The 12,504-nt window shown below is 48.5% G+C and overlaps 2 protein-coding genes across 4 annotated transcripts in view; one reads left to right on the top strand and one right to left on the bottom strand.

Moving 5' to 3' along the window:
• Window positions 1–12,504, top strand: part of GNG3 (G protein subunit gamma 3) — a 440,061-nt gene that overhangs the window by 212,833 nt on the left and 214,724 nt on the right. The gene's annotated exons all lie outside the window — the stretch shown is intronic.
• The window catches only part of AHNAK (AHNAK nucleoprotein), a 113,772-nt gene that overhangs the window by 50,886 nt on the left and 50,382 nt on the right, over window positions 1–12,504 (bottom strand). Inside the window, exon 5 of the mRNA XM_050756866.1 lies at window positions 8,141–8,240. Within this exon, the coding sequence (XP_050612823.1) occupies window positions 8,141–8,240 (100 nt within the window). The remainder of the gene's footprint in view (window positions 1–8,140; window positions 8,241–12,504) is intronic.

The raw sequence follows: 12,504 nt of genomic DNA, 5'->3' as shown, positions 1-12,504 counted from the left end.
CCAGTCTGAAAAACATAATGAAACCCCATCTGTACCAAAAAAAAAAAAAAAATTTAATTGGGAGCTCATGGTAGTGCACACCGGTAGTCTTAGCTACTCTGGAGGCTGAGGCAGGAGGATCACTTGAGCCCAGGAGTTGGAAGCTGCAGTGAGCTATGATCATGCCACCACACTACAGCCTGGGTGACAGAGCAAGACCCTGTCTCTAAATAAATAAATAAATAACAAAAGTAAGGCCCTAGATCAGGGGAAGGAGGGCTTGCTACTTTACGTAAGATGTCAGAGAAGATCTCTCGTGAGGTGACATTATAAGGGGAAAAGTTTGTCAAGGGGAAGAACATTCCAGGCATAGTTCACAGCAAATACTTTTTGTATTCCCTGGCATGGAAGCTTGGCTGCCAGATCAAGGAACAGCAAGGAGGCCCTTGTGGCCAGAGCTCCATGAGGGAGGAAAAGATGGGGTCAGAAGGGCAGTGAGGGCCAGGTGGTATGGAAGCCTCGACACCACCACAAGCACTTAAGCTTCCAAGTGAGATGGGAGCCATGGAAGGTCATGAGTGAGGCATGGCAATGCTTGACTTAGGTTTCTTTTTCCTTTTTTTTTTTTTTTTTTGAGACAGAGTTTCGCTCTTGTTGCCCAGATTAGAGTGCAATGGCGCGATCTCAGCTCACCGCAACCTCCGCCTCCCAGGTTCAAGTGATTCTCCTGTCTCAGCCTCCTGAGTAACTGGGATTCAGGCATGCGCCACCACGCCCAGCTAATTTTGTATGTTTAGTAGAGACGGGGTTTCACCATGTTGGTCAAGCTGGTCTCAAACTCCCGACCTCAGGTGATCTGCCTGCCTCGGCCTCCCAAAGTGCTGGGATTACAGGCGTGAGCCACCGCACCTGGCCTTTGACTTAGGTTTCAAAAAGATTAATTGGCTGGGAGCGGTGGTTCACATCTGTAATCCCAGCACTTTGAGAGGCCAAGGTGGGAGGACCACTTGAGCCCAGGAATTCAAGATCAGTCTGGGCACCATAGTGAGACCCTGCCTCATTACTAATAATTTTAAAAATTAGTCATGCATGGTGGTGCGTGCCTGTACTCCTGAGCGCTTGCGCCCAGGAGTCTGAGGCTGCAGCGAGCTGTAATCCCACCACTATACTCCAGCCTGGGTGACAGAGTGAGACCCTGTCTCAAAAACGAAAAGGATCAATCTTGTTGCTGTGCTAAGAGACAAAAAGAATCTAAGGCAAAAACAGGAAGACAAGTTAGGAAACAATGACTGTAATCCAGATGAGACATGCGGTGGCTTAGATCAGGGCAGTGGCAGTGGAGATGAGGAGAAGTGGCTAGATTAAGGACACAGAAGAGGGACCTGATAGGAATTGCTAATGGTGCGACTATCTGATGTAAAAGAATAAGAGGAGGCCGGGCGCGGTGGCTCACGCCTGTAATCCCAGCACTTTGGGAGGCTGAAGCAGGTGGATCACAAGGTCAGGATATCGAGACCATTCTGGCTAACACAGTGAAACCCTGTCTCTACTAAAAATACAAAAAATTAACTGGACATGGTGGCAGACGCCTGTAGTCCCAGCTACTTGGGAGGCTGCGGCAGGAGAATCGCTCAAACCCGGGAGGCAGAGGTTACAGTGAGCTGAGATTGCACCACTGCACTCCAGCCCAGGCAACAGAGCAAGACTCCGTCTCAAAAAAAAAAGAAAAAAGAATAAGAGAAGGCCGGGAGCAGTGGCTCATGCCTATAATCTCAGCATTTTGGGAGGCGAGGCGGGTGGACCACCTGAGGTCAGGAGTTAGAGACCAGCCTGGCCAACATGGTGAAACCCTCATCTCTGCTAAAAATAACAAAAAAATTAGCGAGGCATGGTGACACACGCCTGCAGTCCCAACTACTCAGGAGGCTGAGGCAGGGGAATCACTTGAACCCAGGAGGTGGAGGTTGCAGTGAGCCAAGATTGCACCACTGCTCTCCAGCCTAGGCGACAATGCAATAATTTGTCTCAAAAAAAAAAAGAAGAAATGAGATGAAATTCTGACACACGATATAACGTAAGTGAAAGTGAAGTAAGCCAGACACAAAAGGACAAATACTGTGTAATTCCACTTACATGAGGTACCTAGAGTAGTCAAATTCATACAGTCAGAAAGTAGCAGCTAGGTACGGTGGCTTATGCCTGTAATCCCAGAACTTTGGGAGGCCGAGGTGGGTGGATCACAAGGTCAGGAGTTTGAGACCAGCCTGACCAACATGGAGAAACCCCGTGTCTACTAAAAATACAAAATTAGCTGGGCATGGTGGCGCCTGCCTGTAATCCCAGCTACTTTGGGAAGCTGAGGCAGGAGAATCGCTTAAACCTGGGAGGCAGAGGCTGCAGTGAGCCAAGATTGCCCCACTGCACTCCAGCCTGGGCAACAAGAGTGAAACTCCGAAACTACGTCAAAAAAAAAAAGGAAGGAAGGAGGGAGGGAGGAAGGGAGGGAAGGAAGGAAGGAAGGAAGGAAGGAAGGAAGGAAGGAAGGAAGGAAGGAAGGAAGGAAGGAAGAGAGGGAGGGAGGGAGGGAGGGAGGGAGGGAGGGAGGGAGGGAGGGAGGGGGAGGGAAGGGAGGGAGGGAGGGAGGGAAGGAAGGGAGGGAAGGAGGGAGGTAGGAAGGGAGGGAAGGAGGGAGGTAGGGAGGGAGGAAGGAAGGAAGGAAGAGAGGGAGGGAGGGAAGGAAGGAAGGGAGGGAGGGAGGGAGGGAGGGAAAGAAAGAAGCACGGTGGTTGCCAGGGGCTGGAGAGTTAGTATTGAATGGCTACAGTGTTTCAATTAGGAAAGATGAAAAGTTCTGGAGCTGCACAGTGGAGATGGTTGCACAGTGATGTGAATGTACTCTAGACCACTGAGCTGTACACCTAAAAATGGTTAAAATGGTCAATTTTATGTCATGTCTATTTTACCACCAGTTTTTTTCTTTTTCTTTAACTAGATGGAGAACTCACAGATTGGTCCACTGGCAAGGGTCCTATAAGGTTTCAGAGATTTATAAACACAAGCGCAAATGAAAAATTACCCTAGAGTTTTCCCATGATTAGCTGTGGGTACAGGAATCTCTTCCCCCATCCCACCAAGAGGGCTTCAGCATGGGGAGAAGGGTTCACTGAGTGAGGAGCGGCAGATTCCACACAAGCCTATTCCAGACCAAAGAACATCGTGAAAGAGGAGAGGACTGAAATAAGATGTCCAGAGAAGCAAAATGAGCTAAGGGGTTTGAAACAACGGAACAGAAACATTGTGGATCACCAGTGGTGCGGGACGTCTGGTGACAGCCTAGATGACCAGTCCAGTGTGAAGCTGATAAAGGGGCAAACAACCGCTAACGTTTATTAAGCACTTACTGTATGTCAGGCACCACTATAAGCACTGCGCAGGTACTAACTCACTTAATCTTCACAACCACCATCTAAGGGATGTTATCATCCTAATCTCACAGATGAAGGAAAAACTGGAACATGCCCCAAGGTAGAGTAGCAGAGACAGGATTTGAACCCAGGCAGTCCAGTTTCCGAGCTGAGCTAACCACGAGGGTACGTGACTCAAGGCAGGACTGTATGACGCCCAACACCATGAGTTTATAGGTTTCCATTTGTAGCTTCAACTCTCCAGCACCTCACCCCACAAAATCTCCTTGAACGTTTAGGACACAGCATAAATGTCTTTTTTTTTTTTTTTTTGGAGACCGAGTTTCACTCTTGTTGCCCAGGCTGGAGTGTAATGGCGCGATCTTGGCTCACTGCAACCTCCGCCTCCCAGGTTCAAACGATTCTCCTGCCTCAGCCTCCTGAGTAGCTGGGATTACAGGCATGCGCCACCATGCCTGGCTAATTTTGTATTTTTAGTAGAGACGGGGTTTCTCCATGTTGGTCAGGCTGGTCTCGAACTCCTGACCTCAGGTGATCTGCCCGCCTCAGCCTCCCAAAGTGCTGGGATTACAGGCGTGAGCCACTGTGCCCTGCCCTTTTTTATTTTTAAGTCTCCGATCTTGGCTCACTGCAACCTACCCTTCCCGGGTTCAAGTGATTCACTCGCCTCAGCCTCCCATGATGTCTTGATTCAAAAGCTCTGCTGCTCTGAACTGCGCAGACTTGTCTCCAAGTCCAGCAACACTTCTCTGATTTTCTGCTTATTTACCAAAATGACCCTGTAAGCAGCTGACTGAAGTGTTACCGTGAGAAAACCATGTAATGTTCAAACGGGTTTTTGGATATTAAAAGAAACGGCAGTATCCCCTTGAGAAGTCGACTTAGAGAAAGCTGGAGGCTCACGGCGGGGGCAGGAAAGGCCTGTTTCTCACATGCCCATGAAGTAATGTTTACACAAGACTCCAGCTTCAAAGTCCACGAAAGTGGGGGACATGCAAGTTGGTTTCTAAGGAAACATCCATGATCAGGGGAAAGAGGCGTCTCTGGCAAGGAGAACTATAATCTTTCTCCGGTACTTTAAACCAAGGCATGAGAAGATGAAAAGCCATGGAAGTTCCTCTAAGTTCCCTGTGACTGGCTGCTTTAATTCTGCCACCCTCCCTGCCTGGCTCTGCAAAGGTGCTCAGTAAATAAACGTTCATGGAATGAACAGTCATCATGTACTCAGCGTACAAGTCCTTTGAGAAAAGGGGTCAAATCCCAATTCCCTTGAAATCCCGAGACATTTAATTTAATCAATGTTGAAGTAAAGTGTATAAGAAAAAAGTGCTGCATTTGGCAACACAAACACCAGAACCCAATCCCCAAAGAGCAAGAGAGAAATGGCCACCATGTAAGCGCTGGGAAGCCAGCCAGCGGTGCTTGCCATCATCTGTCTAGCTTTTTTCTTTTTTTTTTTTTTGAGATGGAGTTTCGCTCATATTGCCCAGGCTGGAGTACAATGGCGCAATCTCAGTTCGCTGCAGCCTCCATCCCTTGGGTTCAGGCAATTCTCCTGCCTCAGCCTCCCGATTAGCTGGGATTACAGGTGCCCACCATGCCCAGCTAATTTTTTTTTTTTTTTTTTTTTGTATTTTCGGTAGAGACAGTTTTGCTATGTTGCTCAGGCTGGTCTTGAACTCCTGGCCTCAGGTGATCCACCCGCCTCGGCCTCCCAAAGTGCTGGGATTATAGGCATGAGCCACAGTGCCCAGCCCATCTGTCTAGTTTATATTCCAGACAGACTGTGCTGGAGATCCTCCTGGGCCCTTCTGAGTGTGAAGTCTAGTGGAGGCCCAGCACCATGGGAGCCAAAACAGGGATGCCTGGGCACCATGGGAGAGCACAGAGAAGGGGCCCTGAGCCCAGACTTGGAGGCTCAGATGGGCCTGGATTGGTGATTCAAAGGCCCAGGAAGACAGGGGACAAAGGGGTGTGGAAGAGCACAATAAAGACACAGGAGCGGCCCGGCGCAGTGGCTCATGCCTGTAATCCCAGCACTTTGGAAGGCCGAGGCAGGCAGATCACAAGGTCAGGAGTTCAAGACCAGCCTGGCCAATATGGTGAAACCTCATCTCTACTAAAAATACAAAAAAATTAGCTGGGCATGGTGGCACATGCCTGTAATCCCAACTACTCGGGAGGCTGAGGCAGGAGAATTGCTTGAACCCAGGAGGTGGGGATTGTAGTGAGTTGATATCGTGCCACTGCATTGCAGCCTGGGTGACAGAGTGAGACTCCATCTCAAAAAAAAAGACATAGGAGCATGGACCAGCATCATGGATGTGGGGACCAGCACTAGGCTGTGGCTGGAGTGAAAAGCCCACATGGGAAGTGGTGGGGGCTGAGCTGAGGACTGGGCCACGGCAGCCTTGGGTGCTGAGCTAAGGATGAGAACTTTGCCCCGAGAGCCACAAGCAGCTACTGAAGAATTTCAAGGAGGGGAGTAACATGATTTGATTCTTTTATTTTAAACTAACCACTATTTAAGCTCACTCTATCCATGGAGGAAAAGACCTAAGATAGGCAGACATTTAGGAGGCGACTGTAGCAAGTAATACAAACCAAAAACATTGGAAATGTTAAGAAGGTGGGTGACTGGTGTGGGCCAGAGACTGACCAGAGACGGTGGGGAGGGGGATGGAGAGACAGGGAGAGGGGAGGTGGAGGGGAGCCCAGATGTGCAGCCCTGGAGCTCGGAAGAGAAGCAGGCCTGAGAGCCACAGAGCCCCAAGAGGCTACCCGGAGAGAGAGTCCCAAGTGAGAAAAACAAAAACCCATGACAGGTCCTTGGGAAATTCTGCCGCTTTTGAGGTTATGGGAAAAGGGGAGCCCATAAAGGGCCTAGGAAGGGAGGGCAAAGTCATCCTAACCAAACAGACGTCAACACGAAGGAGATATCACCAAGCAGAGGGGGCAGGGTGTTTCAAGGAAGGAGAGGGCACAGCACTGAGTGTCCAGAGAGTTCCCTGGGCACTCCTATCAATGAAGTGGAGTCAGCAAGAGCAGTATTGAGTGGCAGCCAGTATTGGAAGCCTGGGGACAGGGAACAGGGGGACTGGAGTGAAGGGAAGATGAGGAAGAGGTGACAGGAATGGAACACGCAACACTTTCCAGTTGGCTCTCAAAGAATAGCACCACAGCAAGAGGGGTTCGGACTTGAGGGAGGTTTTCCTTCTTTTTTTGAGACGGAGTCTCGCTCTGTCACCCAGGCTGGAGTGCAGTGGCTCGATCTCAGCTCACTGCAACCTCTGCCTCCCAGGTTTAAGCGATTCTTCTGCCTCAGCCTCCCGAGTAGCTAGGATTAGAGGCATGCGCCACCACGCCCGGCTAATTTTGTATTTTTTGTACAGACAGGGTTTCACCATATTGGCCAGGCTGGTCTCGAACTCCTGACCTTGTGATCTGCCCACCTCAGCCTCCCAAAGTGCTGAGATTACAGGCATGAGCCACCGTACCAGGCTGGGAGGCTTTCTGTAAAGGAAGTGGAGTATGTGCCTGTTTATTTGCTGAAGGGACATTCACCCCAGGCTATGGGTGGAATACTGGGCAGGGAAGAGGTGAGAAGAGAAAATGGGGCTCAGATGATGGAAGGAGGGTCCACAGGAGTGGATGGAAGGAAGCGGAGCTCCCTTTGCCCAGTGACAGGGCAGTCAGTCCTCTCCAGCTGACATTGCCATGTGGGAATGCAGGCTCAGTGAACATGACAAAATGTTGAGAGGCCACACATTCCATATTTTCATTTATTGTTTTGTTTTGTTTTGTTTTTCTGAGACGGTATCTCACTCTTTCGCCCAGGGTAGAGTGCAGTGGCGCAATCTCGACTGACGGCAACCTCCGTCTCCCAGGTTCAAGCGATTATCCTGCCTCAGCCTCCTGAGTAGCTGGGATTACAGGTGCCTGCCATCATGCCCAGCTAATTTTTGTATTTCTAGTAGAGACAGGGTTTCACTACGTTGGCTAGGCTGGTCTCGAACTCCCGACCTCAAGTGATCTGCCTGCCTCGGCCTCCCAAAGAGCTGGATTACAGGTATGTGCCACCATGCCCGGCCAGTCTCCTGATTCTTAAATGTTTGCAATTACCTCCAAAAAACAGTTTAGTTTTTGTGCAGGCCAGAAACATGGCTATGGCCCAAATTGAGCCAATGACCCCCCTACGTAACTCCCTATGACCCAGGATTTCCATACCCCATAGTCGCTCACTTCTTCCCCTCCGGCTCACTCTCCATGTGGGCATCTCCCTCCTAGGAGGCCTGAAAAAGCATTTCCTTTAGAGGATCAAAAAGACTTTTTCTAAACTCTGGTAGATCTTCCACTAGAAGTATATTCCAACCCTTTAATTCTAAGTCTTTGGTTTCTGCCCCACCCTGGCTTCTGGGTTTAATAGGTACTGTCTTAAAAGCATGTGGATATTCCACAGTAGCCCTCCCTATGAAGAAACCCTTGAGATTCCTTCTGAAGGAGTACGTAATCCTTCCGCAGTAAGTGCATTTCCTATGGGCTTCTCACAAAGCTGAAAGAAGACTAGGATTTGAATTTCCAGGCCCAGGAGAAAGAGGGGCTGGGCTCCTGGGGTCCTGAGCCATATCCTTCCAGGTGTGGCTTCCACAGCCCAGGCAGGCATGCCCATCTGTGATAAAGGGTATCATTATCATAATTAAGGTCATCTGTCTTTCAGTCCCCATCACTTCTCTCACCTGCATTTGGGGTGGAGATTGAAACTGCCCCGGCTTGGCTGCTGGCTTCCTTCTGTTTGTTCTGGTCTTTGCATTCCAGTGCTGATGGCTGTGGTGTGTTCTAACAAGGATAAAGATTATCACCAGGTCACTCATCGAATCATCCAATCAATGAGCACTTTTCAAATGCCTACTATGGGTGTATAAAATACCAGAGACCCCATGTTTACCACCACCCACCCCCAACACATCCTAGCCCAGCCCAAGCCCCAGCCTTGCCTGGAATTTCTAGCTGTAGAGATGATAACAGAGAATCTTCAGAAGACAACTGGCCTAAGCTGAGGGACAGCCCTTTGTGAAAGCGCCGGGAATCTCACACAAAGGGGACAATGCTATCTTGGGTTCATCCACCCACCAGACCCAGTCATTCTCCTCAAGGGCTTTGCGAGGACAGAAGGAGAGAGATAAGGTACAACTGAACACCGAGGAACAATGTATAAGAAAGGAGGGTTTTGTGGTGGGACCAGAGCATGCACGGTTACCGCCCCCTGGGTATCTTTTCTCGGTCAGCATTAAGCTGGATACTGCGGGGCAGGGGTTCCAATCACTAGACTCAGCTCCACTCAGAGTTCCTGACGCCTTACAGGGTAGATCTCCAATCCGAGGTCGCTACCCTCTGTGGGGAAGGAGAGTGTTCCCATCAAGAAGGAGAGCCCACCTGGCCATGGGATTCCCTGACCAATGGCAGGATTCCGTCTGTAGCAACACGGAAACCAGTTCGTGGAGAACTGTGGTTGCCATCAGTGGTTTCAACAGGTTACTCTTTTCATGTGTTTGCCCAAGCCTAACACCATCCCAAGAAATTACTCTTCCCAGCAGAACACAGTGGCTCACACCTGTAATCCCAGCACTTTGAGAGGCTGAGGTGAGAGAATCACCTGAGCCCGGAAGTTCCACACCTGCCTGGGCAATATAGTGAGACCCCCACCTCTACAAAAAATCAAAAATAAACAAAAATTAGCCAGGTGCGGTGGCACACAACTGTAGTACCAGCTATTCAGGAGGCTGAGGCAGGAGGATTGCCTGAGCCCAGGAGGTCGAGGCTACAGTGAGCCATGATCGCACCACTACACTCCAGCCAGGGCGACAGAATGAGACCCTGTCTCAGAAAAAAGAAAAAGGAAAAGAAAAGAAAAGAAAGAAAAAGGAGGCTGGATGCGGTGGCTCATGCCTGTAAACCCAGCACTATGGGAGGCCGAGGTGGACAGATCACAAGATTAGGAGATCAAGACCAGCCTGGCCAATATGGTGAAACCCATCTCTACTAAAAATACAAAAATTAGCTGGGCATGGTGCTGGGTGCCTGTAGTCCTAGCTACTCAGGAGGTTGAGGCAGGAGAATCGCTTGAACCCGGGAGGTGGAGGTTGCAGTGAGTCAAGATGGCACCACTGCACTCCAGCCTGGGTGACAGAGCAAGACTCCGTTCTGCCCCCCAAAAAAAAGGAAAGGAAAAGGAAATTACTCTTCCCCAGGGGATAGTAACCCAAAGGTTACATGAAAGGATTGAGTCAGGACCTTCAATTTCAAACCGATTAAATTTCTTTTTTATTTTCTTTCTAATGTTTTCTTTTCTTTTCTTCTTTCTTTTTTTCTTTCTTTTCTTTTCTTTTTTTTTTTTTTTTGAGACAGAGTCTCGCTCTTGTCCAGGCTGGCGTGCAATGGCGCGATCTCAGCTCACCCCCACCTCTGCCTCCTGGGTTCAAGCGGTTCTCCTGCCTCAGCCTCCCGAGTAGCTGGGATTACAGACATGCACTATCACACCTGGTTTATTTTGTATTTTTAGTAGAGATGGAGTTTCTCCATGTTAGTCAGGCTGGTCTCGAACTCTCGACCTCAGGTGATCCGCCCACCTTGGTCTCCCAAAGTGCTGGGATTACAGGCATGAGCCACCGCGCCTGTCCTTTTTTTTTTTTTTTTTTTTTTTTTTTTGAGACAGAGTCTCACTCTGCAGCCTAGGCTGGAGTGCAGTGGCCAGATCTCAGCTCACCGCAACCTCCAACCTCCCAGGTTCAAGCGATTCTCCTGCCTCAGACTCCCAAGTATCTGGGATTACAGGTGCGTGCCACCACACCCAGCTAATTTTTTGTATTTTTAGTAGAGACAGGGTTTCACCATGTTGGCCAGGCTGGTCTCAAACATGTTGGCCAGGCTGGTCTCAAACTCCTGACCTCAGGTGATTCACCCACCTCAGCCTTGCAAAGTGGGATTACAGATGTGAGCCACCATGCTTGGCCTGTTTTCTTTCTTTCTTTTCTTTTTTTTTTTTTTTGACAGAGTCTCACTCTGTCGCCTAGGCTGGAGTGCAGTGGCACAATCTCGGCTCACTGCAACCTGGCCTCCCAGATTCAAGCAGTTCTCCTGCCTCAGCCTCCCGAGTACCTGGGATTACAGGCATGTGCCACCACATCGGCTAAGTGTGTGGCTAAGTTTATTTTTAGTAGAGATGAGGTTTCACTATCTTGGCCAGTCTGGTCTCAAACTCCTGACCTCAGGTTATCCACCCACATTGGCCTCCCAAAGTGCTAGCATTACAGGCATGAGCCACTGTGCCCGGCCTCTTTTTTTTTTTTTAAAGATGGAGGTCCCACTATGTTGACCAGGCTGGTCTTGAACTCCTGGGCCCAAGCGATCCTCTCCCGTCTTAGCCTCCCACAGTGGTAGGATTACAGGTGTGACCCACGTTGCCGGGCCAAATTGGCGAAATTTCTTGTTCATCCTTCCTTCTTACAGGTGAACTATCTTCCCTGTTCCGAGCTTTCAGGAGGACTGTTGGGGCCACTTAAATTTTTCCTCCTCATAAGTAATAAGCAAATTCTTCATTAGAGTTTTCTAGACTCTGAGACAATAAATTATTTGTCTTTTTCTCTGAAAGCCTAGCAGTCCCAGGCATTCTGGAAATGTTTGTGGCTTGGAGAGATGAATGATGAGTGATGAAAGACTGAATGAGTGGTGAATAAATGAATGAATGAGTGGTGACTACATGAATGAATGGGTAGTGAATAAATGAATGAATGAGCAGTGAATAAATAAATGAGTGGTGAATGAATGAATGAGTGGTGAATAAATGAATGGTGCAATAGTCTTTCAACCGAATGATATTTGCATTTCTCTAACAATCGATGGCATGAAAATTTCCAAGGTTCTTAAAAACTACACATAGATTAATCCCATCCCACTGATTCGTCTTCCTCCACAAATTTTTTAAATTCTAATAATAATCAGATATAAATTATTTTACAAAAACAACCCTGTCTTTCCCAGAAAAGTTTGGTCGAGAAATTCAGCACGTGATGACTCTTCTTTTTATTTCAATTGTTCAGTTTCTAGTTATAAAATGAAACTCAGAATAAGTCCAAATAACTACAGAAGGAAGGAATTTTTTTTTTTTTAATTTAGAAACAAAGATTAAATAATAATGGCAAACACATCAGCACTTACCACATGCCAAATGATTTCTACCCTCATGTCAACTCCTTACATCAACTCCGGAGACAAGTGCTACTACTACCCCGTTTTACACAAGAAGAAACTGAAGTACAGAGAGCTTAAATAACTTGGCCCTAGATGGTATAGCTAGAAAGAGCCAGAGCTGGCCGGGCACAGTGGCTCACACCTGTAATTCCAGCACTTTGAGAGGCCAAGGTAGGCAAATGGCTTGAGCCCAGGAGTTCAAAATCAGCCTGGGCAACATGGTGAAACCTTGTCTCTACAAAGAATTCAAAAATTAGCTAGGACCACCAGGCGCGGTGGTTCACGCCTATAATCCCAGAACTTTAGGAGGCCGAGGTGGGTGGATCACCTGAAGTCAGGAGTTCAAGACCAGCCTGACCAACATGGTGAAACCCCATCTCTACTAAAATACAAAAATTAGCAGGGCGTGGTGGCAGGCACCTGTAATCTCAGCTACTCAGGAGGCTGAGGCAGGAGAATCACTTGAACTTGGAAGGCAGAGGTTACAGTGAGCCAAGATCGAGCCATTGTACTCCAGCCTGGGCAACAAGAATAAAACTCTGTCTCAAACAAACAAAAAAAAAAGTAGCCAGGCATGGTGGTACATGCCTATGGTCCCAGTTACTCAGGAGGCTGAGGTGGGATAATCACCTGATCTCAAGGAAGTTGAGGCTACAGTGAGCTGTGATCACACCACTGCACTTTAGCGTGGGTGACAGAGTGAGACCCACTCCCAGCAAAAAAAAGCAAGTGGCAGAGCTGAGATTTGAACTCAGACCACCTGGTTCATAAACCCATACTCTAAATGCTAAACCATCCATTCATGTTTCATAGCATATATTAGGAAATATGAAAGAAGGAAAAAAATCCAAGC

This window comes from Macaca thibetana, chromosome 14 (assembly GCF_024542745.1).
Source record: "Macaca thibetana thibetana isolate TM-01 chromosome 14, ASM2454274v1, whole genome shotgun sequence".
Lineage (NCBI taxonomy): Eukaryota > Metazoa > Chordata > Mammalia > Primates > Cercopithecidae > Macaca > Macaca thibetana.
The sequence above is the reverse complement of the archived record's forward strand: the minus strand, read 5'-3'. Positions and strand labels throughout refer to the sequence as shown.